This window comes from Spironucleus salmonicida, chromosome 4 (assembly GCF_000497125.1).
Source record: "Spironucleus salmonicida strain ATCC 50377 chromosome 4, whole genome shotgun sequence".
NCBI lineage: Eukaryota > Fornicata > Diplomonadida > Hexamitidae > Spironucleus > Spironucleus salmonicida.
Window position 1 is genome coordinate 893161 of NC_090599.1, and position 20011 is coordinate 913171.

General features: G+C 50.2%; 17 protein-coding genes, 2 non-coding genes and 1 pseudogene across 19 annotated transcripts; 11 read left to right on the forward strand and 9 right to left on the reverse strand. All coding sequences in view use genetic code 6, as the record gives it.

Annotated features, from left to right (window-relative positions):
- Window positions 1-1029: 1029 nt before the first annotated feature.
- SS50377_24054 (Myb-like DNA-binding domain-containing protein) lies at window positions 1030-1284 on the forward strand (the record flags this gene model as incomplete). Its single annotated transcript, XM_067907908.1, has 1 exon — window positions 1030-1284. The coding sequence occupies one exon, from the start codon at window positions 1030-1032 to the stop codon at window positions 1282-1284; it is 255 nt and encodes an 84-aa protein (XP_067764882.1).
- A 1650-nt stretch (window positions 1285-2934) lies between these two features.
- SS50377_24055 (Transmembrane domain-containing protein) lies at window positions 2935-3597 on the forward strand (the record flags this gene model as incomplete). The annotated part of the gene is made up of 1 exon (XM_067907909.1): window positions 2935-3597. The coding sequence occupies one exon, from the start codon at window positions 2935-2937 to the stop codon at window positions 3595-3597; it is 663 nt and encodes a 220-aa protein (XP_067764883.1).
- A 13-nt stretch (window positions 3598-3610) lies between these two features.
- On the forward strand, window positions 3611-4351 carry SS50377_24056 (uncharacterized protein; the record flags this gene model as incomplete). Its single annotated transcript, XM_067907910.1, has 1 exon — window positions 3611-4351. One exon carries the CDS (start codon window positions 3611-3613, stop codon window positions 4349-4351), a length of 741 nt encoding a protein of 246 aa, XP_067764884.1.
- Window positions 4352-4361: 10 nt separating this feature from the next.
- On the reverse strand, window positions 4362-5312 carry SS50377_24057 (uncharacterized protein; the record flags this gene model as incomplete). The annotated part of the gene is made up of 1 exon (XM_067907911.1): window positions 4362-5312. The coding sequence occupies one exon, from the start codon at window positions 5310-5312 to the stop codon at window positions 4362-4364; it is 951 nt and encodes a 316-aa protein (XP_067764885.1).
- Window positions 5313-5505: 193 nt separating this feature from the next.
- SS50377_24058 (uncharacterized protein) lies at window positions 5506-5868 on the forward strand (the record flags this gene model as incomplete). Its single annotated transcript, XM_067907912.1, has 1 exon — window positions 5506-5868. The coding sequence occupies one exon, from the start codon at window positions 5506-5508 to the stop codon at window positions 5866-5868; it is 363 nt and encodes a 120-aa protein (XP_067764886.1).
- A 305-nt stretch (window positions 5869-6173) lies between these two features.
- SS50377_24059 (Myb-like DNA-binding domain-containing protein) lies at window positions 6174-6755 on the forward strand (the record flags this gene model as incomplete). Its single annotated transcript, XM_067907913.1, has 1 exon — window positions 6174-6755. One exon carries the CDS (start codon window positions 6174-6176, stop codon window positions 6753-6755), a length of 582 nt encoding a protein of 193 aa, XP_067764887.1.
- Window positions 6756-6830: 75 nt separating this feature from the next.
- On the reverse strand, window positions 6831-7652 carry SS50377_24060 (uncharacterized protein; the record flags this gene model as incomplete). Its single annotated transcript, XM_067907914.1, has 1 exon — window positions 6831-7652. The coding sequence occupies one exon, from the start codon at window positions 7650-7652 to the stop codon at window positions 6831-6833; it is 822 nt and encodes a 273-aa protein (XP_067764888.1).
- Window positions 7653-7741: 89 nt separating this feature from the next.
- Window positions 7742-9484, reverse strand: SS50377_24061 (Cysteine-rich membrane protein 2; the record flags this gene model as incomplete). Its single annotated transcript, XM_067907915.1, has 1 exon — window positions 7742-9484. The coding sequence occupies one exon, from the start codon at window positions 9482-9484 to the stop codon at window positions 7742-7744; it is 1743 nt and encodes a 580-aa protein (XP_067764889.1).
- Window positions 9485-10292: 808 nt separating this feature from the next.
- SS50377_24062 (Hypothetical protein) lies at window positions 10293-10520 on the forward strand (annotated as a pseudogene).
- Window positions 10521-10595: 75 nt separating this feature from the next.
- SS50377_24063 (Myb-like DNA-binding domain-containing protein) lies at window positions 10596-11177 on the reverse strand (the record flags this gene model as incomplete). The annotated part of the gene is made up of 1 exon (XM_067907916.1): window positions 10596-11177. One exon carries the CDS (start codon window positions 11175-11177, stop codon window positions 10596-10598), a length of 582 nt encoding a protein of 193 aa, XP_067764890.1.
- Window positions 11178-11482: 305 nt separating this feature from the next.
- Window positions 11483-11845, reverse strand: SS50377_24064 (uncharacterized protein; the record flags this gene model as incomplete). Its single annotated transcript, XM_067907917.1, has 1 exon — window positions 11483-11845. The coding sequence occupies one exon, from the start codon at window positions 11843-11845 to the stop codon at window positions 11483-11485; it is 363 nt and encodes a 120-aa protein (XP_067764891.1).
- Window positions 11846-12038: 193 nt separating this feature from the next.
- Window positions 12039-12989, forward strand: SS50377_24065 (uncharacterized protein; the record flags this gene model as incomplete). The annotated part of the gene is made up of 1 exon (XM_067907918.1): window positions 12039-12989. One exon carries the CDS (start codon window positions 12039-12041, stop codon window positions 12987-12989), a length of 951 nt encoding a protein of 316 aa, XP_067764892.1.
- Window positions 12990-13850: 861 nt separating this feature from the next.
- SS50377_24066 (TBP-interacting protein TIP49) lies at window positions 13851-15287 on the forward strand (the record flags this gene model as incomplete). The annotated part of the gene is made up of 1 exon (XM_067907919.1): window positions 13851-15287. The coding sequence occupies one exon, from the start codon at window positions 13851-13853 to the stop codon at window positions 15285-15287; it is 1437 nt and encodes a 478-aa protein (XP_067764893.1).
- A 130-nt stretch (window positions 15288-15417) lies between these two features.
- SS50377_24067 (Myb-like DNA-binding domain-containing protein) lies at window positions 15418-15999 on the forward strand (the record flags this gene model as incomplete). The annotated part of the gene is made up of 1 exon (XM_067907920.1): window positions 15418-15999. One exon carries the CDS (start codon window positions 15418-15420, stop codon window positions 15997-15999), a length of 582 nt encoding a protein of 193 aa, XP_067764894.1.
- Window positions 16000-16251: 252 nt separating this feature from the next.
- On the reverse strand, window positions 16252-16325 carry SS50377_t20059. Its single transcript has one exon. It is a non-coding gene; the product is annotated as a tRNA-Val (tRNA).
- A 58-nt stretch (window positions 16326-16383) lies between these two features.
- SS50377_24068 (uncharacterized protein) lies at window positions 16384-17073 on the forward strand (the record flags this gene model as incomplete). The annotated part of the gene is made up of 1 exon (XM_067907921.1): window positions 16384-17073. The coding sequence occupies one exon, from the start codon at window positions 16384-16386 to the stop codon at window positions 17071-17073; it is 690 nt and encodes a 229-aa protein (XP_067764895.1).
- A 16-nt stretch (window positions 17074-17089) lies between these two features.
- SS50377_24069 (uncharacterized protein) lies at window positions 17090-17995 on the reverse strand (the record flags this gene model as incomplete). Its single annotated transcript, XM_067907922.1, has 1 exon — window positions 17090-17995. The coding sequence occupies one exon, from the start codon at window positions 17993-17995 to the stop codon at window positions 17090-17092; it is 906 nt and encodes a 301-aa protein (XP_067764896.1).
- Window positions 17996-18052: 57 nt separating this feature from the next.
- Window positions 18053-18742, reverse strand: SS50377_24070 (uncharacterized protein; the record flags this gene model as incomplete). The annotated part of the gene is made up of 1 exon (XM_067907923.1): window positions 18053-18742. The coding sequence occupies one exon, from the start codon at window positions 18740-18742 to the stop codon at window positions 18053-18055; it is 690 nt and encodes a 229-aa protein (XP_067764897.1).
- A 58-nt stretch (window positions 18743-18800) lies between these two features.
- On the forward strand, window positions 18801-18874 carry SS50377_t20039. Its single transcript has one exon. It is a non-coding gene; the product is annotated as a tRNA-Val (tRNA).
- Window positions 18875-19126: 252 nt separating this feature from the next.
- Window positions 19127-19969, reverse strand: SS50377_24071 (Myb-like DNA-binding domain-containing protein; the record flags this gene model as incomplete). Its single annotated transcript, XM_067907924.1, has 1 exon — window positions 19127-19969. One exon carries the CDS (start codon window positions 19967-19969, stop codon window positions 19127-19129), a length of 843 nt encoding a protein of 280 aa, XP_067764898.1.
- Window positions 19970-20011: the final 42 nt, after the last annotated feature.

The window sequence follows — 20011 nt, forward strand, 5'->3', positions numbered from 1 at the left end:
TTAATCTACAGAAGTGTAATTTATTTAATCTTAAAATAATCTGTATTTTTATGGATATTAAATTATCTTAAATTAATATAAATTTAATGATATTATTTAATCAAATTATCTTTACTTTAATATATTCTTGCTAATTTAAATAATTTAAAACATAATTTTATGATAACTTGATTATTATACCAAATTTTATGATTAAGTATGTTAAAGCAATTGCAACATAAAATAGTAAATATATATGAATTATAAGCTAATAATTCTATTTTATAAATATTATTGAATTAGTACTATTAATTATTATGTAGTATGTTTTATTATATCCATTAAATTGAATAAATTGATATAACTGAAAATATGTACAACATAGGATTAGCATAATTATTATTGTTAGTATCATATATTATATTTGATTTGCTAGTATTGTATACACTATACTTTACTAATATTTATATTTATAGATATTATTTAGGAAGATTTTCAGCCTATTTAAAAAAATTAGAAATAACAATTATTGGTAGTTATTACATTCACTATTAAATTGCAAACTCAAGTTTTAATTAAATTAATTTATCTATTCAGCTATATAGTTATAAATGCTACGATTAATTTGCCATAAAACTCTCAGTATTTCTCATTGATATGATGAATGATATTCATATTTATAATTATATAATATTATAGTTAAATAAAATTATGATATCTAACTGCCACACTATTTTTATATATAAGATATAGTAATGTTTTAACATTATGTTATGCTTTTTTAAAGTATCAAATTTGTTAACATGTTTTAGAAACTCATAATCGCTTTTATGTTAGCCTCATCGCAAAAATTAATCTTTTTGAATGTTATTTTTAAAGAATTTTTTTAATCCCTTCGTGGCAAATGGTGAACACTCGAACTAATTAAGAATGTTTACATTTTATTATATAAACAGATATAATAACAAATATTACTGGTGCTGTATGATTTTTTACATTATGGCAAATTAGATTATTATCTAATACTTCTAACTATTACATATTTACGAAATGAAGCTGTATTGGACGTTCGAGCGCGAAGAGTAGCTTGCACTGGCGGTCTAGTAACATGGCAAAAAGTGGTCATTTATCATGAAAGAGGCATTTCCTGATTCTAGTGTATCAATTTTAAAAAATAAATGGACAAAAATGTAATAAGAGGGATCTTTAACGATGTACAATCTTAGTAATGCGCGAGAAATGCCAGAATTAAATGATGATGATGTACTAGTTAATGAGATAATATAGGTAATCAGAAATTAGTGAACCATGTATATAAAATTACTAATTTTATCTTCGTAGTTATTTATAATGACCTTTATGTATAAGTCTACTTTTATAAGGTATACTAAGTAGTTACTTAGGAATATCAAGTCAGATAAGCTTCGATAAAATGCAAATGAATTATTTTGCTTAGACTACGATTAGGAAAATAAAGAGTAAAAATTGTGAATTAAATGAATAGATAAGAAATGAATGAATAAGTCATAGTAAGAACGTACATAGATTGTATAATTATAATTTATATAAACAAATTCATTTTCATCTAAATAACTATTAATAATATACTACAATATATTAGATTAATAATTATTGATACTTTCGAGAATAAAATATAAGTATGATGATGTGTAAGGATATAACATATTACTTTTATTAGCATCACATTATAACCAATTATTGTGATAATATATGAATGCATAATCATAATACTACATAGCTATGTTATTAATTAATAATCACTAAAACTTGATATACAAATTGAAGCATAAATCTCAATAAAGATATGGTGAATATCAATGTTAATCTTTAGTATATACAAGCTTGTGGATAATAATATTTAATAAAATAATAACGTATAGTATTTTATTGGTACTATTAATTATTTACATTCACTAAAAGGAATGAAGTTAATTATACTATATATTGATATATTATTTATATTAAGAAAGTTCAACTCTACAATAAATATTTTTTCAATATAAAATCGTTATAATGTTTATAAACAGATCTAAATCCACGAATATATAGTATAATTATATTATTTCCTAATTTCCGGTTAATCTATAAAAGTATAATAATAAATTAGTGTTAAGATATACTTGTAAGTATACTCTGTAGAGTTAAATATAAAATTATTTCTTAATAGATATAAAATATAAATTAATAATTTAATCAAATTTGATATATTATTACCAAAACAAAATGTTAATTAATTATCAGTGACCATTTTACGGCTTTAATTAAGTTAATAAAAGTACTTCTTACCTGAGTTGTTAATTCGTCATTTTAAAGATTATTTCGTTAAAACTAACTTTAATAAAAATGCTTCTAATCTAGAAAATGATACACACAATTTCAAAATGATAACTTATAGTAAACTAATTTTTTTTAATATAATAGATATTTAAATGTATACAAAATAGTTTTATCGACATGATTTTTATTATATTCTCTAAGGATTATTATTTTTTCATAAGGTTAGTATTGAATATAATTGAGTATTATAATTATTATTTTCCTCGTATATACTTACTGATCAAACCTAAATATGAATAAAATCGATTAAATAATTATATATAGTAAGTTTAACATAGGATAAAATGTAGTAATAAAATTAATAATTATAAAGCACTGGCATATTAGATGTTATCATTTAGTTAATATTACTAGCATTAACAAAAAATATAAGTCAATATTCATAGTTTATATCTATTTAACTTTTCCATTAATTGAGATAAGTTTAAGTAGTTTTATAATCTATTTTAGCAATATTATTTAGCAAAAATAAGCATAAATTTGTTCATGATAGACATGTGATGTTGGGTTTAATTTTTCTATTAATAATGAATTTTATGTAATCGGCGAATATGTAGACTCAACCTGTAACCCTCCAGCCAGAAACATGTTAAAATAATGGACTTCGCAGTCCGCGTCGACAGCAACGTGTCCCCAGAACCCCAACCCCAGATGGATATCGCACCCCCTGCAGTTCCCAACCCGAACTTCCGCGTCGAGGAGCATCCTAGCATCCCGGAACAGCCTCTCGCATCGAAGCAGAAACCGAAGCAGGCGCGCCCCGGCTTCTTGGCGGACCGCACGCAGGAGAACGAGCAGCTCTTTGGGGATGTGTTCGCGGAGCGCTGGTTCCAGTTCAGCGACAACCTGCCGCTGCGCTCCCAGGGCGCCCAGGTGTACGTGCTGGTGGCGACCATCGCGGCGCTGCTCTTTGCCATCGCCGCCCAGCTCGCGGTCCTGACGCTGCCAGCAGGCCCCACGGCCACGATCCGGGCGGTGTTCCTGGGTGCTGCCGGGGCGGCCTTCCTCCTCGGGCTGTGCAGGCTCGGCGCGGTGCAGCAGCTGCTCTTCGCCCACTGCAAGATGCTACTCTCGCGCCTCGCCGCCAACGTGTTCCTCGTCCTTGCGGCGCAGGTGCACGGCTTCGACTTCAGCACGCTGGCGGCTGCTTCCCTCGCCGGGAACGCCCTCAACGCGGTCGCCTGCGCACTGGGGGTCGTGAACCTGTTCGTGCTCCTGGCTGCATGGCTGCGGCTGTACCTGCGCGTGGTCGGCGTCTGAGGCCCCTTCCAAAATGCGAAGCGCTCTGGCCTTCCTGCGGCCCTTCGTCAGCGGCAGCCGGTCCCGCCGCGTCCTCGCCCGGCTGGAGTCCCAGGACGTCGAGGACCCGGCCATGCTGTTCGGGCTGTTCGGGCTCCTGGGGCACGCGAGCGCCCCCGCGGTGCTCTACCTGGCCTGCCTGCTGCCCCACCCTCCGCGCCACGTGGACCTGCCCGGCATCCGCAGGGCGTACCGGGCCCATGCCGCGGCTGCACTCGCCTGCATGGCCACGCCCGTGCTGCTCGCGCGCTCCCCGCCTGCCGTCCGCGCCCCAGCGCCCCTCCGGCGGGCGTTCCAGGCGTACGCGCGCGACGAGTTCCTGGCGCTTCTGCCCCTCCTGCACGCCCAGTTCGCCGCTCTCCGCGTCGCCACCGCCGCGCTGGGGCCTGCCGACTTCGACCTGCTGGTGCGGGGCCGCGCGAGCGAGGACGGCGAGTACCCGGAGCGCTGCTTCTTCGACTGCAGCCTCCTCCAGTGCGCCGCGGACCGACTCGCCACCCTCTGCGGCTGCCCCGGCGCGCTGACGGACGACCTGGACACGGCCGAGTTCAAGGGCCGCCGCCCCCGGGCACTCCTTGGCGCGCGCTCCGTGTGGGCGCTGGCGGAGGTGCTGGGCGCCTGGCCGCTGCCCGCGCTGGGGGTGACGAGCACGCTCGGGGAGGCGGACCTGGGGCTCGAGCTCGCGCGGCTGCAGGCCTGGGACCGCGGGGCGTGAGGAAGGCGGCTCACTCGCTGGACAGCTGCTGCACCAGCTCCGCCTCGCTCAGCATGGCGAACTCCCCGGAGGCCAGCTGCGCGAGCACGGCCCCCACCTCGCCGCGCAGCACCGCGTACTGCTGAGCCGCGCCGCGGATGAGCACGGCCGCCCCGCCCTGGAGCGCGTTGAAGCGGTTGCAGTAGTCGGGCACGCGCGAGCAGTCCGCGTAGAGCACCCGCTCGTATCCCCGGGCGTACACGGCGTCCAGCGCGGCGGCGTGCGCACCGAAGTCGGGCAGCAGCAGCACGGTGGCCTCGCCCCCGGCCAGCAGCGCGGAGAGCCCCCTCCCGTCGGCGCGGGGCAGGGCCGAGTTGGTCCGGGAGGCCAGGAAGCGCGCGACGTGGCCCATGTCGCAGGGCCCCTCGTAGGCGAAGTCCCGGCCGTCCAGGTTGGCGGAGAGCGCGAAGGCGGCGTCCTCGGCGAAGACGAACACGGCGGCGAGCTTGAAGCGGTTGAGCTGGGCCTGGAAGTCGGCGCGCACCGAGGCGGGGCCGCGGACCGAGAAGACCGTGTGGAGGCGCAGCTGCGCGCGGAGCTCGTGGCAGAGGTCCGTGCAGAACATGTCCTGGAACCACATCGCGGCGTACTTCGCGGCCGCCTTCTCGCGGGGGACGGGCTGGAAGTGGCCGCTCTGCAGAATCACGTACTGGGACGCACCGGCTCCGGGGATGCCCCCGCAGAAGGCCGCCTCCAGACCGCAGTCCACCGCGCCGCAGGGCACGTCCACCTGCGCGCAGACGCCGTCCAGCAGCTCCAGCATCGGGTCGTCCGGCGCGGCGAGCAGCAGCAGGGCCTCGGAGGGCAGGGCGGCGGCGGCGAACACGGTGTGCGCGAGAACCCGTAACATGGGGAGCGGGCCGCGTAGACCGGGCTCTACTCGGGCCGCAGAAAAAACGGGGAGCGGTGGGCAGACCCGCATGCAAAGTGCCCGATGCCAGCTGGCTGGTGATTATCTTGAGGTTTCCCGTCCAAGTTCCGTTCCCTATGCCGCTGCGCCAAGCCGAGGGTCCCGCCGCGGTGCCTTTGGCCGGCATGCGAGTCGGAGGGAAGAATTACCTTCTCTGGCCGCGCCGGAGGTAGCAAAATTCCACCAACGGCAACTCTATTTCCCCATGCTGGTGTGCAGCTGGCCCATAGTTACGTGTTTCCTGTGCTTTGGCCAGGCTAGGGGATTGCGCTGGGTGGCTTCGGAGTATGCGGCTGCTTGCTATCCTGGCACCCGGTTACACCCTGTTCGTATGCCCGGTGCCGCAAAGCGCTCGTGCGGTTATGGAGCTGGCAGCCGGGAGCTGGGTGAGGAGTCATGCCAGCGAGGGTGCTGGCTCAGGCTTTCCGTCAGAATCCATAGCTGCTAGACAGAATCCTACCAAATAGCTGGCAATCATTAGTTGGTTTGCAGAGTCGCACAGCCAATAGATACATGCCAACCATATACGCTAGGTTCGTTCAGTTAACTGAGGAATACGCAATGTTGATTATATTCTGTATAAATATATTGGTGCTTGGTATTTATTAGAAAATGCAACTAGTAATATGCTACGATATTTTTAACGTTGCATTAAATATTATATTTAGTAATAATACATTCCTGCATGCATCTATGAATATCCGCATTTCTATTTTTAGCAGTGTTACTATCATATCAACTGCCTATCCACTCTTTATTCTATACGCTCCCCTCTACTCACCGCTCTACTCGGGCCGCAGAAAAAGCGGGGAGCGGTAAGCAGAAACCGCACTCGGGCCGCCCGCAGCGATATTTCGCCCGCCCCACTCCGCAATGAACTTCGACTATCCATCCAAGGTCTCCTTCGCGGACCTCTCCTTCGGCCTCGACCTCGACCTCGGCCAGGAGTACTCGGTGCCCCTGCTGTTCACGCCCGCGGACTTCGAGACCGGCACGCTGAGCGCCACGCCCTCGGCCCGCGCGGACGTGTCCTCCAGCTTCGCGGCCTCCGAGGCGTCCGACAGCCCCCGCCGCACCCGCCGCGCGCAGAGCGAGTGGGCGCCCGAGGAGGACAGCCTGCTGCGGCGGCTCGCGGCGTGCCCGGAGCGCGGCACCTGGCCGCACATCGCGCGGGCGATCCACCGGCAGGTCCCGGGCGCGCCGGTGCGGTCCCCCGCGCAGTGCAGCCAGCGCTGGGCCCGCGTGGCGAACCCCGCGATCCGCAAGGGCAAGTGGAGCCCCGCGGAGGACGCCCAGCTCGTGGCGGCGATCGTCGGGTCCCCGCCGCGCAGGTGGCGGCTGATCGCGGACAAGGTGCAGGGCCGCACGGACATCCAGGTGCGGTACCGCCTGCAGGCCATCGGCGAGGGGCTGGTGCGCCAGCGGCTGATCGGGCGCGAGTGCCTGCCCGAGTGAGCGGTTTTGCAATTCGGCTGGTGCCAGTTTTTAGCCTCTCCGGGAGGCCCAGGGCACAGTGGTGGCGAACCCGGCTCACTCCCGCCCCTCGAGCCGCTTGCTGTACGGGCTCGCCTCTGCCGGAGGGTGGCTCGGGGCAGCGCCACCGACCGTCTGGGCGAGCTGGGCCTGGTACCGCAGGACGCTCTGCCGCCGGCCCCCAGCGCGGTGGGCCTACACTCGGATGTCCTGCAGCGTCTGCGCGTGCCGCCCCGGGGACACCGGGCCCGCGTCCATGATCGCCTTCAGGTCCTTGTACGGGGACGGCGGGTTGCTCAGGATACCCGCGGGGGCGCGTGGCCGGAGAACAGGCGGCGGCGTCGGGACCTGCCTGGCGACGGGCTGCGTGCGCTCCGTGTGGGCCGGGTACAGTCTGTCGGTGAGCTGCTGCTGCCTTCGCGCGGACTGCGTTTTCGCGGTAGAATGCGCGAGCCCCACCTCCTGCAGGCTGATCTTGAAGCCGCTGAAGAGCACGCTCTGGGGCTTCTGCTTCGGAATCTGCACGGAGCGCTCTAGCTGGAAGGTGACGGGTTTGCCGCGCGAGGCCGGCTGCACGTTGATCATCTGCTGGATCGCGAGGATCTCCTCGCAGTCCCGGACGCGCCTCGCGGTCTCTGACTGGATGGCGGCGTCGGACACCATGTCGTTGAAGACAATCGAGCACGTCTCCCAGTCCTCCTCGAACCTTGGGAGGTAAACCGCTAGCTCGGCGTCGACCTGCTGGAGGAGCGCCTCGAGCTGGCGCAGCCGCCGCATGCGCCGGATGCAGTCCTGCTCTTCGAGGTAGGACACGTTGCGCGACAGCTCCTGGATGTACACCTCGGAGTCCGAGCTGTCGAGCAGCGAGACGAATGCCATTTTTGGAAACGCCAATTAGTCGCGTTGTTCGCAATCGTATTATATTCCACAACCCCAGAAAGAAACCCCTCCCTCAGCACAAATTACCATCACTTCCACGGCTCGCTCTGGCGCTTCCTCGCGCTGCACTTCACCGCGACGACGACGACCACCAGCAGGGCCCCGCAGAGCACCGCCAGCGCGATCCCCGCGATCTCCATCCCCGCGCCAGACTTCACCACCGCTCCGGCCCCGGCCCCGGCCCCGTCCGGCAGGCACTTGCCCGCGAAGTTCCGCAGGACGCCGTCCTGGCACTTCCCGCAGTTCCAGCCCTCGTACAGGGCGTCGCACTGGCAGATGTCGTCCTGGCACCGCCCGTGCCCGTCGCACTGCCTGCCCAGCCCGCAGCTGTTGCTGACGCACCTCGCGCCGTCGAAGCGGGCGCCGGTGGGGCATACCTCGCAGTTGGTGCCCCCGTGGCCCGGCAAGCAGTTGCAGAGCCCCAGCTGGCAGTAGCCGTTGCCGTTGCAGTGCGCCTCGCCCAAGCACGTGCTCGCCATGCAGACGCCGGTGTGCAGCTCGTGCCCCGCTGCGCAGCCCTCGCAGTTCTTGCCGGCGAAGTGGCCCGTGCAGACGCACTCGCTTCTGTCGTTGCATTTGCCCCTAAAGCTGCAGAACTTCGCCGAGTCGCCCGCGCAGTCCGGCACACAGCCCTGTTGGGCATCATAGCGGTAGTTCTCATTGCTGCAATGGCAGGAAAACCCGTCCGCGCCCAGGATGCACACGTCCTGGTACGAATTGCAGTTTCTGCAGCCATCGGCAACGCATTTTCCACTCCCCTTGTCTAGCTTCCCCCCGTCTGGGCAGGTGCACTGAAAAGACTTCCCATCGAACACGCACGCGAAGTCAGGGTGTACAGCTGCGCAGTCTTCCACGCAGGAGCTCTGCGCGCAGCCGGTCTTAGAGGGGTTTATGCGCTGCCCGTCTGGGCATTTTTGGCACTCGAACTTTTTGGCGGAGTAGGAATACCCGCAAAACTCGTCTTCGGTACATCCAGCACAGCTCGTCAGGCACCTATCGGACTGGAAGCTCGTGCCCTCGGGGCAGTCCTGGCACTCAAACGCGGTCCCGCTTGCATTCACCTTGCAGAGCTGTTTGCTTCTGGTGCAGTCGTAGCATATGTCCTTATTCAGGCAAATCTTCTTGTCGTCAGAAAGCTGCTCGCCGTACTTGCACACGCACTGGAATTTGCCATCCTGGAGGCTGCACGATATGCTGTTCACGACGATGTCGGGGCACTCCTCGCTGGAGCTGCAGAGGGCCTCGTAGCAGCGTCCATAGTCGCTTTTGAAGCCATTCTGGCACACCTTGCATCTGGACCCGTCGCAAATCAGGCAGTTCTGAACGGCCGAGCAGCTGGTAGCCGGCCCGCATCCGCCGCTGACGACGGCCATCTCCGGCGCGCAGGCAGCGCAGACGTTATTTTCGCAGCGCTGGCAGCCGAAAATCGTATCGCAGGGGGGAGCAGTGGTACATGCAGTGCTGTCGTCGCTCCGAACGGTGCCGCTCGGGCATGCCTAGCAGGCGCCCTCCGGGGTGCAGACTTCGCCCCTTGCCGCGCAAACTTCGCAGGAAGCCTTGTTAAAGCAGTACAGCCGGTCGTCCGAGCTCGGCATGTTGTCTGCGCAGTACCGGCAGGTGGTCGACGCGGAAAGCGAGCTCTCGCTCACCACCTGCACGCAGTGTGTATTCGGCGGACATGTGGTGCACTGGCTTGCCGATATGCATGTCTGCTTGTCGAACGAGGAGATCTGGCCGGAGCTGCAAGGCGTGCACGAGAGTTCGCCGTTCATGCTGGTGCATCTTTCCAGCCTCGTGCAACTTGCGCATACAGTGTTGTCAAGGCACTGCATCCCGTCTTCGGAGGGCGCCACTTCGCCAAATTTGCAGAAACAGCGCAGGAAATGCCATTATTATATAGTGAATGAACGTAATTCGGGAGGTGTGGAGCGGGAGCGGTGTTAAAAATGCAGCGGTAGGGCTGAAAAGGCGTTTTGCGGGTTTGCGCGCAAGGGGCTCAAAACGCAATGATCAGCGCCTAGTTTTGGAAGGTAAATGCGCAGAGGATCAAAAATGGGTAGTACAGAGGAGATTAAATTGCGGGTTTGGTAGAATATAGCGTAGCGTGGCTAGGGCGCAATTTTGGGTTGGGCCTATTTGGATCCATTTTGGGATATTGATTAATACTGAGAATAATATAATATATTTATTATTATATAATAATAGGTATTTTTAGAAACAAAAATGACGTTGATTGTGAATGGTGGTGAATAGATGAATCTGTGATAGGATTTTAGTTAAATCAACCATATCAATTTTATATCTAATATTAGTTATGATATGTTTCTTTTATAATACTATATGATTGAATTTTGGTTACTAAGGCATATGTTATGAATAAATTTTTTAATATTTCATAGTGCAATAGATCAACGGTGCTTCTATACAATTCACTAGCTGCTTAAGAGGATATAAAATGATAAATTAATCACAAATTAAAAGAATTATACAAAAATTGTTTTTTAGATGATGAAGTCTGAAATAAATATGAAATATTTTATTATGCCGGTTACAAAATGATAACATATTAACAACTAGCAGCCCCCGTACAAGGACCTGAAGGCGATCATGGACGCGGGCCCGGTGTCCCCGGGGCGGCACGCGCAGACGCTGCAGGACATCCGAGTGTAGGCCCACCGCGCTGGGGGCCGGCGGCAGAGCGTCCTGCGGTACCAGGCCCAGCTCGCCCAGACGGTCGGTGGCGCTGCCCCGAGCCACCCTCCGGCAGAGGCGAGCCCGTACAGCAAGCGGCTCGAGGGGCGGGAGTGAGCCGGGTTCGCCACCACTGTGCCCTGGGCCTCCCGGAGAGGCTAAAAACTGGCACCAGCCGAATTGCAAAACCGCTCACTCGGGCAGGCACTCGCGCCCGATCAGCCGCTGGCGCACCAGCCCCTCGCCGATGGCCTGCAGGCGGTACCGCACCTGGATGTCCGTGCGGCCCTGCACCTTGTCCGCGATCAGCCGCCACCTGCGCGGCGGGGACCCGACGATCGCCGCCACGAGCTGGGCGTCCTCCGCGGGGCTCCACTTGCCCTTGCGGATCGCGGGGTTCGCCACGCGGGCCCAGCGCTGGCTGCACTGCGCGGGGGACCGCACCGGCGCGCCCGGGACCTGCCGGTGGATCGCCCGCGCGATGTGCGGCCAGGTGCCGCGCTCCGGGCACGCCGCGAGCCGCCGCAGCAGGCTGTCCTCCTCGGGCGCCCACTCGCTCTGCGCGCGGCGGGTGCGGCGGGGGCTGTCGGACGCCTCGGAGGCCGCGAAGCTGGAGGAAACGTCCGCGCGGGCCGAGGGCGTGGCGCTCAGCGTGCCGGTCTCGAAGTCCGCGGGCGTGAACAGCAGGGGCGCCGAGTACTCCTGGCCGAGGTCGAGGTCGAGGCCGAAGGAGAGGTCCGCGAAGGAGACCTTGGATGGATAGTCGAAGTTCATTGCGGAGTGGGGCGGGCGAAATATCGCTGCGGGCGGCCCGAGTGCGGTTTCTGCTTACCGCTCCCCGTTTTTTCTGCGGCCCGAGTAGAGCGGTGAGTAGAGGGGAGCGTATAGAATAAAGAGTGGACAAGCAGTTGATATGATAGTAACACTGCTAAAAATAGAAATGCGGATATTCATAGATGCATGCAGGAATGTATTATTACTAAATATAATATTTAATGCAACGTTAAAAATATCGTAGCATATTACTAGTTGCATTTTCTAATAAATACCAAGCACCAATATATTTATACAGAATATAATCAACATTGCGTATTCCTCAGTTAACTGAACGAACCTAGCGTATATGGTTGGCATGTATCTATTGGCTGTGCGACTCTGCAAACCAACTAATGATTGCCAGCTATTTGGTAGGATTCTGTCTAGCAGCTATGGATTCTGACGGAAAGCCTGAGCCAGCACCCTCGCTGGCATGACTCCTCACCCAGCTCCCGGCTGCCAGCTCCATAACCGCAAGAGCGCTTTGCGGGACCGGGCATACGAACAGGGTGTAACCGGGTGCCAGCATAGCAAGCAGCCGCATACTCCGAAGCCACCCAGCGCAATCCCCTAGCCTGGCCAAAGCACGGAAGCACGTAACTATGGGGCCAGCTGCACACCAGCATGGGGAAATAGAGTTGCCGTTGGTGGAATTTTGCTACCTCCGGCGCGGCCAGAGAAGGTAATTCTTCCCTCCGACTCGCATGCCGGCCAAAGGCACCGCGGCGGGACCCTCGGCTTGGCGCAGCGGCATAGGGAACGGAACTTGGACGGGAAACCTCAAGATAATCACCAGCCAGCTGGCATCGGGCACTTTGCATGCGGGTCTGCCCACCGCTCCCCGTTTTTTCTGCGGCCCGAGTAGAGCCCGGTCTACGCGGCCCGCTCCCCATGTTACGGGTTCTCGCGCACACCGTGTTCGCCGCCGCCGCCCTGCCCTCCGAGGCCCTGCTGCTGCTCGCCGCGCCGGACGACCCGATGCTGGAGCTGCTGGACGGCGTCTGCGCGCAGGTGGACGTGCCCTGCGGCGCGGTGGACTGCGGTCTGGAGGCGGCCTTCTGCGGGGGCATCCCCGGAGCCGGTGCGTCCCAGTACGTGATTCTGCAGAGCGGCCACTTCCAGCCCGTCCCCCGCGAGAAGGCGGCCGCGAAGTACGCCGCGATGTGGTTCCAGGACATGTTCTGCACGGACCTCTGCCACGAGCTCCGCGCGCAGCTGCGCCTCCACACGGTCTTCTCGGTCCGCGGCCCCGCCTCGGTGCGCGCCGACTTCCAGGCCCAGCTCAACCGCTTCAAGCTCGCCGCCGTGTTCGTCTTCGCCGAGGACGCCGCCTTCGCGCTCTCCGCCAACCTGGACGGCCGGGACTTCGCCTACGAGGGGCCCTGCGACATGGGCCACGTCGCGCGCTTCCTGGCCTCCCGGACCAACTCGGCCCTGCCCCGCGCCGACGGGAGGGGGCTCTCCGCGCTGCTGGCCGGGGGCGAGGCCACCGTGCTGCTGCTGCCCGACTTCGGTGCGCACGCCGCCGCGCTGGACGCCGTGTACGCCCGGGGCTACGAGCGCGTGCTCTACGCGGACTGCTCGCGCGTGCCCGACTACTGCAACCGCTTCAACGCGCTCCAGGGCGGGGCGGCCGTGCTCATCCGCGGCGCGGCCCAGCAGTACGCGGTGCTGCGCGGCGAGGTGGGGGCCGTGCTCGCGCAGCTGGCCTCCGGGCAGTTCGCCCTGCTGAGCGAGGCGGAGCTGGTGCAGCAGCTGTCCAGCGAGTGAGCCGCCTTCCTCACGCCCCGCGGCCCCAGGCCTGCAGCCGCGCGAGCTCGAGCTCGAGCGCGGGAAGCAATAAGTATTTCGAACATACAGATGCAATACAAATTCGGATAGTATATTTCTACTATCTGAATTAATTCAGTGTTTAAATTAAGTAATAGTATTCTATATTAAGCTAAAATACTTTAATTACGAATAAAATTGTTGAAAATCGAGGTTATCATGTGAGTATATGCTTTTTATTGAAATTATCTGGTACTATAAGATTTTAAATTAAAAAGATAGTACTTCGTGTTTAATAATAAATAACCAAGATAAGTAGAAAAATTATAGATTATATAGTATACAAGTATTCCATGAAACGGTATAAATTACACATAAATACGCTTAGAATTGAGAAAGGACTAAAATGCTTACATAAATTTAGAATAATTATGTAATTATGGGAAAATATCATCATTATTTAATTAATAATTTATTTGGAGTTTTATTTGTTAAGTATATAATGTTGAATAATAAAGTTATTTTATTTCTTATTTCTCATAATACCAGTCTTAAGACATATATTGCTACCGATATAATTCAATACAGATATAAAATTATTATGAACTCGCGTCAAAACTAAGTACACCCAATAATGTAATATTATTCTTTTAATGAATTGTAACAACAGTTATCTTAATGAATACCGTATAATAAAACATACACTAAATAAATAGTGTATAAACTAACTATAAACTAGTAGCAAAGCTAATAATAGCTAAGCATTTATGACAGACATTAATCATGACATTATACTAAAAATAATATATTATAAATACATGAATTTAGTTAATCAATTTTAAATTTTACTTTCCTAAATAAATGACAACGCCATTGTCACGTATTGGTGCTCATTCTCATGTTCGTGGCTTAGGATTATCTGATGATCTGTCACCAGAATCTCGTGAAGGTCTTGTTGGCTAACCACGTGCTCGTCGTGCTGCAGGTATAGTTCAATCACTTATTTTGGAGAATAAGCTTGCTGGCCGTGCATTATTAATTTCAGGACGTCCTGGTTCTGGAAAAACAGCTCTTGCACATGCTCTTGCTTAATCATTAGGTAGCTAAGTTCCTTTTGTAGGTGTCTCTGCATCGGAGTTTTTCTCGTTAGAAGTTAATTAAACCGAGGCTCTTACATAGGCTATTCGACGTGCTATATCAGTATAAATTCCAGAAGAGACGGATTTAATTGAAGGTGAAGTTGCAATGATTCGCATTGATGAATCAGCTAATGGAAACGGTGAAAAAGTTGGTAAAGTTATACTTAAAACATCTGACATGGAAAGCTCATTCGATATCGGACCAAAAATGATTGAGATGCTTAATAAAGAGTCTGTTCGTGTTGGTGATGTTATAAGCATTGATAAAATGACTGGAAGAATTACTAAGTTAGGTAGAGTTATGAGCAGTGCTTAAGATTTTGATGTTTTGGCTCAATAGACAAAACTTTTACCAGCACCAACAGGTGAATTAATGAAAAGAAGAAGTGTTGAACATGTTGTTACGTTACATGATATGGATGTTATAAATTCACGCTCATAAGGCTTTTTAGCTTTGTTTTCTGGCGAAACAGGTGAAATCTCAAATGAAGTTCGTGACTAAGTTGATTAAAAGGTGGCTTTGTGGAAAGAAGAAGGACGTGCAACTGTTACCTCTGGTGTTCTTTTTATTGATGAATGCCATATTTTAACAATGGAAGTATACTCATTTTTGAATAGAGTTTTGGAATCCGAAGTATCCCCCGTCGTTATCTTTGCAACAAACAGAGGATATACTAAAATTAGAGGAACCGAGTATCTTTCTCCTTTTGGTATTCCAATTGATCTCCTTGATAGATTATTGATCATTAATACGTAAGAACTTACGATGGATGATTTTAAAGAAATATTATAAAGAAGGGCTGATGAAGAAGATGTAGAATTAGATTAAAAGGCTGTAGATTTCTTAGCAAAGATAGCTTAAGAAACCAGTTTGAGATATTCTATCTAACTTTTAACAACATCAAAACTTATATCTGAAAAACGAGGTGCCAAAGTTGTTAATTACGACCATTTATCTGAAGCCTTTAACCTTTTCTTGGATGTAAAAAGAAGTGTAGACCTATTAGAAAAACATGGAGATGAATATATGTTCCATAATAATTAAGGTCCTATTTAGACATAATCTACTCAAAATAGTATCAAAGAGGAGATTAAGGTGGAAGTAAAAAGAGGAAGAGGCAGATAGAAGGCTGAGGTCAAAATTGATGAAGACGAGTGATAGTTTCTTCTTTATTCTATACGCTCCCCTCTACTCACCGCTCTACTCGGGCCGCAGAAAAAACGGGGAGCGGTAAGCAGAAACCGCACTCGGGCCGCCCGCAGCGATATTTCGCCCGCCCCACTCCGCAATGAACTTCGACTAGCCCTCCAAGATCTCCTTCGCGGACCTCTCCTTCGGCCTCGACCTCGACCTCGGCCAGGAGTACTCGGCGCCCCTGCTGTTCACGCCCGCGGACTTCGAGACCGGCACGCTGAGCGCCACGCCCTCGGCCCGCGCGGACGTTTCCTCCAGCTTCGCGGCCTCCGAGGCGTCCGACAGCCCCCGCCGCACCCGCCGCGCGCAGAGCGAGTGGGCGCCCGAGGAGGACAGCCTGCTGCGGCGGCTCGCGGCGTGCCCGGAGCGCGGCACCTGGCCGCACATCGCGCGGGCGATCCACCGGCAGGTCCCGGGCGCGCCGGTGCGGTCCCCCGCGCAGTGCAGCCAGCGCTGGGCCCGCGTGGCGAACCCCGCGATCCGCAAGGGCAAGTGGAGCCCCGCGGAGGACGCCCAGCTCGTGGCGGCGGTCGCCGGGTCCCCGCCGCGCAGGTGGCGGCTGATCGCGGACAAGGTGCAGGGCCGCACGGACATCCAGGTGCGGTACCGCCTGCAGACCATCGGCGAGGGGCTGGTGCGCCAGCGGCTGATCGGGCGCGAGTGCCTGCCCGAGTGAGCCTTGTTGGATTTTATTTATATACCTATTCCATTAGGGAGGCAGGGACGCCCGAAGCGGCAGCGTGCACCTGGTCTGGAGTGCTTGGGCCCGGATAGCGACATTGTATTCGCCCCAGGCCTAGCAATTGGGATGATGGGCGGCTAGGCCTGTACTTTTCAAGTTCACCACCAGCGTGGTGGGAGTCATGCTAAAGGTTGCCGCATCAACGCATGTGCTTCCAGAGGCACTAATATTAGGAATAGATAAATTTGATTCTACCGAGACTTGAACTCGGGACCGCTTGTACGTCAAACAAACGTGCTAACCAACTACACCATAGAATCTGTAATCTAAGTACCTAATATAATGTGGGGCACGATATAATATTTTAGGTCGCTTCGAATGGAAGTTTTACAAACAAGTAATCTGAGCCTAGTGCACCGCTAAGAACTGGACGAGTAGTCTCGGTTGCATTAAACCGAGGTCTAAAACATTCGCCGCGAATACGAGTCTAAACTGTGGGCAATGTAAAGGGCCCACGAGGATCAGAAGGACGTAATTATTCAGCAAGTTAAAGCTCAAGTATAGTCGGAGGTAGTGAAGGTGCAAAGCGTCAATTCGGCATCAATTTCGCTTTTATAGCAGACGAATGCATCGCAGCTGTCCCAAGTTCGGGATGAGTACCAAAAGATAGTTAACTAGCAGGTAGATTTCATTCGCATCTTAAAATAAGAAGTAGTGGGTCTGCAGCAATCGAAAGTCAATGAAACGCCACTGCGAAACCAAATTGAGCATCTTACTGCTTCTCTTAGATAGGCCAATAGCTAGCTTTAAATCTCATCGAAACGCACATTAGATATGGAAGCATAAATTCATCATCTCAGCGAGCTATCTCAATTGAGCTTAAAGTAGTAGAATGAGCTTACACTATAAGCATAAGCCATAAAAATACTAACGTAGGAGCGAGACGTTCTTTACGCGCGACTAGAAATAATGAACTAAGATATTGCAATCAGAGGGTAAGGTGCAGCTATGAGAGGGTAAAGTGGAGTGTAACGCATAGAGTCATAATTAGGGCCTTAGCTACAATGAGTGAAATATAAAAGTTTCATATTTATAGTTTTTCTTCTATTTTTGATAGTCTCAACTGGACTTCTTGTTAAAAATTATCTAATACATTCTTAATACTACTAACATTTTGAAAATTAACTATTTGTTATAAGTCTTTCATTTTAAGTTTTAAAAATTTAACTTCTTCTTTCATTTCTTCAAACTCTTATTAATCTAATGGTTTAGGATATTAAAGGGCCTAAATTTGATATAGTTTCCTTGTATTGGTATTCTAGAAAGAAGTATTAATAAGATCAGTTTACAATAAATCCGCATTAAGGTTTAATGAATTATCTTCTAAATTATTTTCTAAAATAATGCTAGTATTTAAACTTAACCCAGATTACAATCTTATTGGAGTTAAACTTCGTTAAATACTTCTTTTTCTAGCACTTTATCTAGATGTATTATTATAGAATAACTCCATATTATAAAGGCTTTTTTTTAATAGCTCGATAATTTACTGTGCATTTTCAATTTTAAATTCAAGCATTTCTAACTATTTCAGATTGTCAGAAGATGGAGATAAATTTGTGATGTATTTAAATTGGCCAATTAATAAGCGAAGTGATGTTCTTGTTATATCTAATAACTTGTTGACATGTTTAAACTTAGAGTCTATTTCTTAGCTGGCATAAACAATATGAGTTAGATCAGAGTTTGACAATTCATTGACCATATCAAAACATGTACAAGATTAGCGTTGACATTTCAATAAAATTGCAGATACTTTAGAAAAATTATCAATATCTGGATTTTTAATAGAGAATTACCTATTTTCCTTTATTAAAGTGTTAATTGAACATATTAGCTATTAGGTTTATTCAGAAAAGTAGTAAAACTCATGATAGATTTCCGCATATTCATTTATTTTACTAATAGATTCTTTAACAGATGTGTTCATTTGAAGCGGAAAGATAAACTTGGTTCATAATGATATATATTATATTTAATATTTCACTCATTGTAGCTAAGGCCCTAATTATGACTCTATGCGTTACACTCCACTTTACCCTCTCATAGCTGCACCTTACCCTCTGATTGCAATATCTTAGTTCATTATTTCTAGTCGCGCGTAAAGAACGTCTCGCTCCTACGTTAGTATTTTTATGGCTTATGCTTATAGTGTAAGCTCATTCTACTACTTTAAGCTCAATTGAGATAGCTCGCTGAGATGATGAATTTATGCTTCCATATCTAATGTGCGTTTCGATGAGATTTAAAGCTAGCTATTGGCCTATCTAAGAGAAGCAGTAAGATGCTCAATTTGGTTTCGCAGTGGCGTTTCATTGACTTTCGATTGCTGCAGACCCACTACTTCTTATTTTAAGATGCGAATGAAATCTACCTGCTAGTTAACTATCTTTTGGTACTCATCCCGAACTTGGGACAGCTGCGATGCATTCGTCTGCTATAAAAGCGAAATTGATGCCGAATTGACGCTTTGCACCTTCACTACCTCCGACTATACTTGAGCTTTAACTTGCTGAATAATTACGTCCTTCTGATCCTCGTGGGCCCTTTACATTGCCCACAGTTTAGACTCGTATTCGCGGCGAATGTTTTAGACCTCGGTTTAATGCAACCGAGACTACTCGTCCAGTTCTTAGCGGTGCACTAGGCTCAGATTACTTGTTTGTAAAACTTCCATTCGAAGCGACCTAAAATATTATATCGTGCCCCACATTATATTAGGTACTTAGATTACAGATTCTATGGTGTAGTTGGTTAGCACGTTTGTTTGACGTACAAGCGGTCCCGAGTTCAAGTCTCGGTAGAATCAAATTTATCTATTCCTAATATTAGTGCCTCTGGAAGCACATGCGTTGATGCGGCAACCTTTAGCATGACTCCCACCACGCTGGTGGTGAACTTGAAAAGTACAGGCCTAGCCGCCCATCATCCCAATTGCTAGGCCTGGGGCGAATACAATGTCGCTATCCGGGCCCAAGCACTCCAGACCAGGTGCACGCTGCCGCTTCGGGCGTCCCTGCCTCCCTAATGGAATAGGTATATAAATAAAATCCAACAAGGCTCACTCGGGCAGGCACTCGCGCCCGATCAGCCGCTGGCGCACCAGCCCCTCGCCGATGGTCTGCAGGCGGTACCGCACCTGGATGTCCGTGCGGCCCTGCACCTTGTCCGCGATCAGCCGCCACCTGCGCGGCGGGGACCCGGCGACCGCCGCCACGAGCTGGGCGTCCTCCGCGGGGCTCCACTTGCCCTTGCGGATCGCGGGGTTCGCCACGCGGGCCCAGCGCTGGTTGCACTGCGCGGGGGACCGCACCGGCGCGCCCGGGACCTGCCGGTGGATCGCCCGCGCGATGTGCGGCCAGGTGCCGCGCTCCGGGCACGCCGCGAGCCGCCGCAGCAGGCTGTCCTCCTCGGGCGCCCACTCGCTCTGCGCGCGGCGGGTGCGGCGGGGGCTGTCGGACGCCTCGGAGGCCGCGAAGCTGGAGGAAACGTCCGCGCGGGCCGAGGGCGTGGCGCTCAGCGTGCCGGTCTCGAAGTCCGCGGGCGTGAACAGCAGGGGCGCCGAGTACTCCTGGCCGAGGTCGAGGTCGAGGCCGAAGGAGAGGTCCGCGAAGGAGATCTTGGAGGGCTAGTCGAAGTTCATTGCGGAGTGGGGCGGGCGAAATATCGCTGCGGGCGGCCCGAGTGCGGTTTCTGCTTACCGCTCCCCGTTTTTTCTGCGGCCCGAGTAGAGCGGTGAGTAGAGGGGAGCGTATAGAATAAAGAGTGGATAGGCAGTTGATATGATAGTAACACTGCTAAAAATAGAAATGCGGATATTCATAGATGCATGCAGGAATGTATTATTACTAAATATAATATTTAATGCAACGTTAAAAATATCGTAGCATATTACTAGTTGCATTTTCTAATAAATACCAAGCACCAATATATTTATACAGAATAT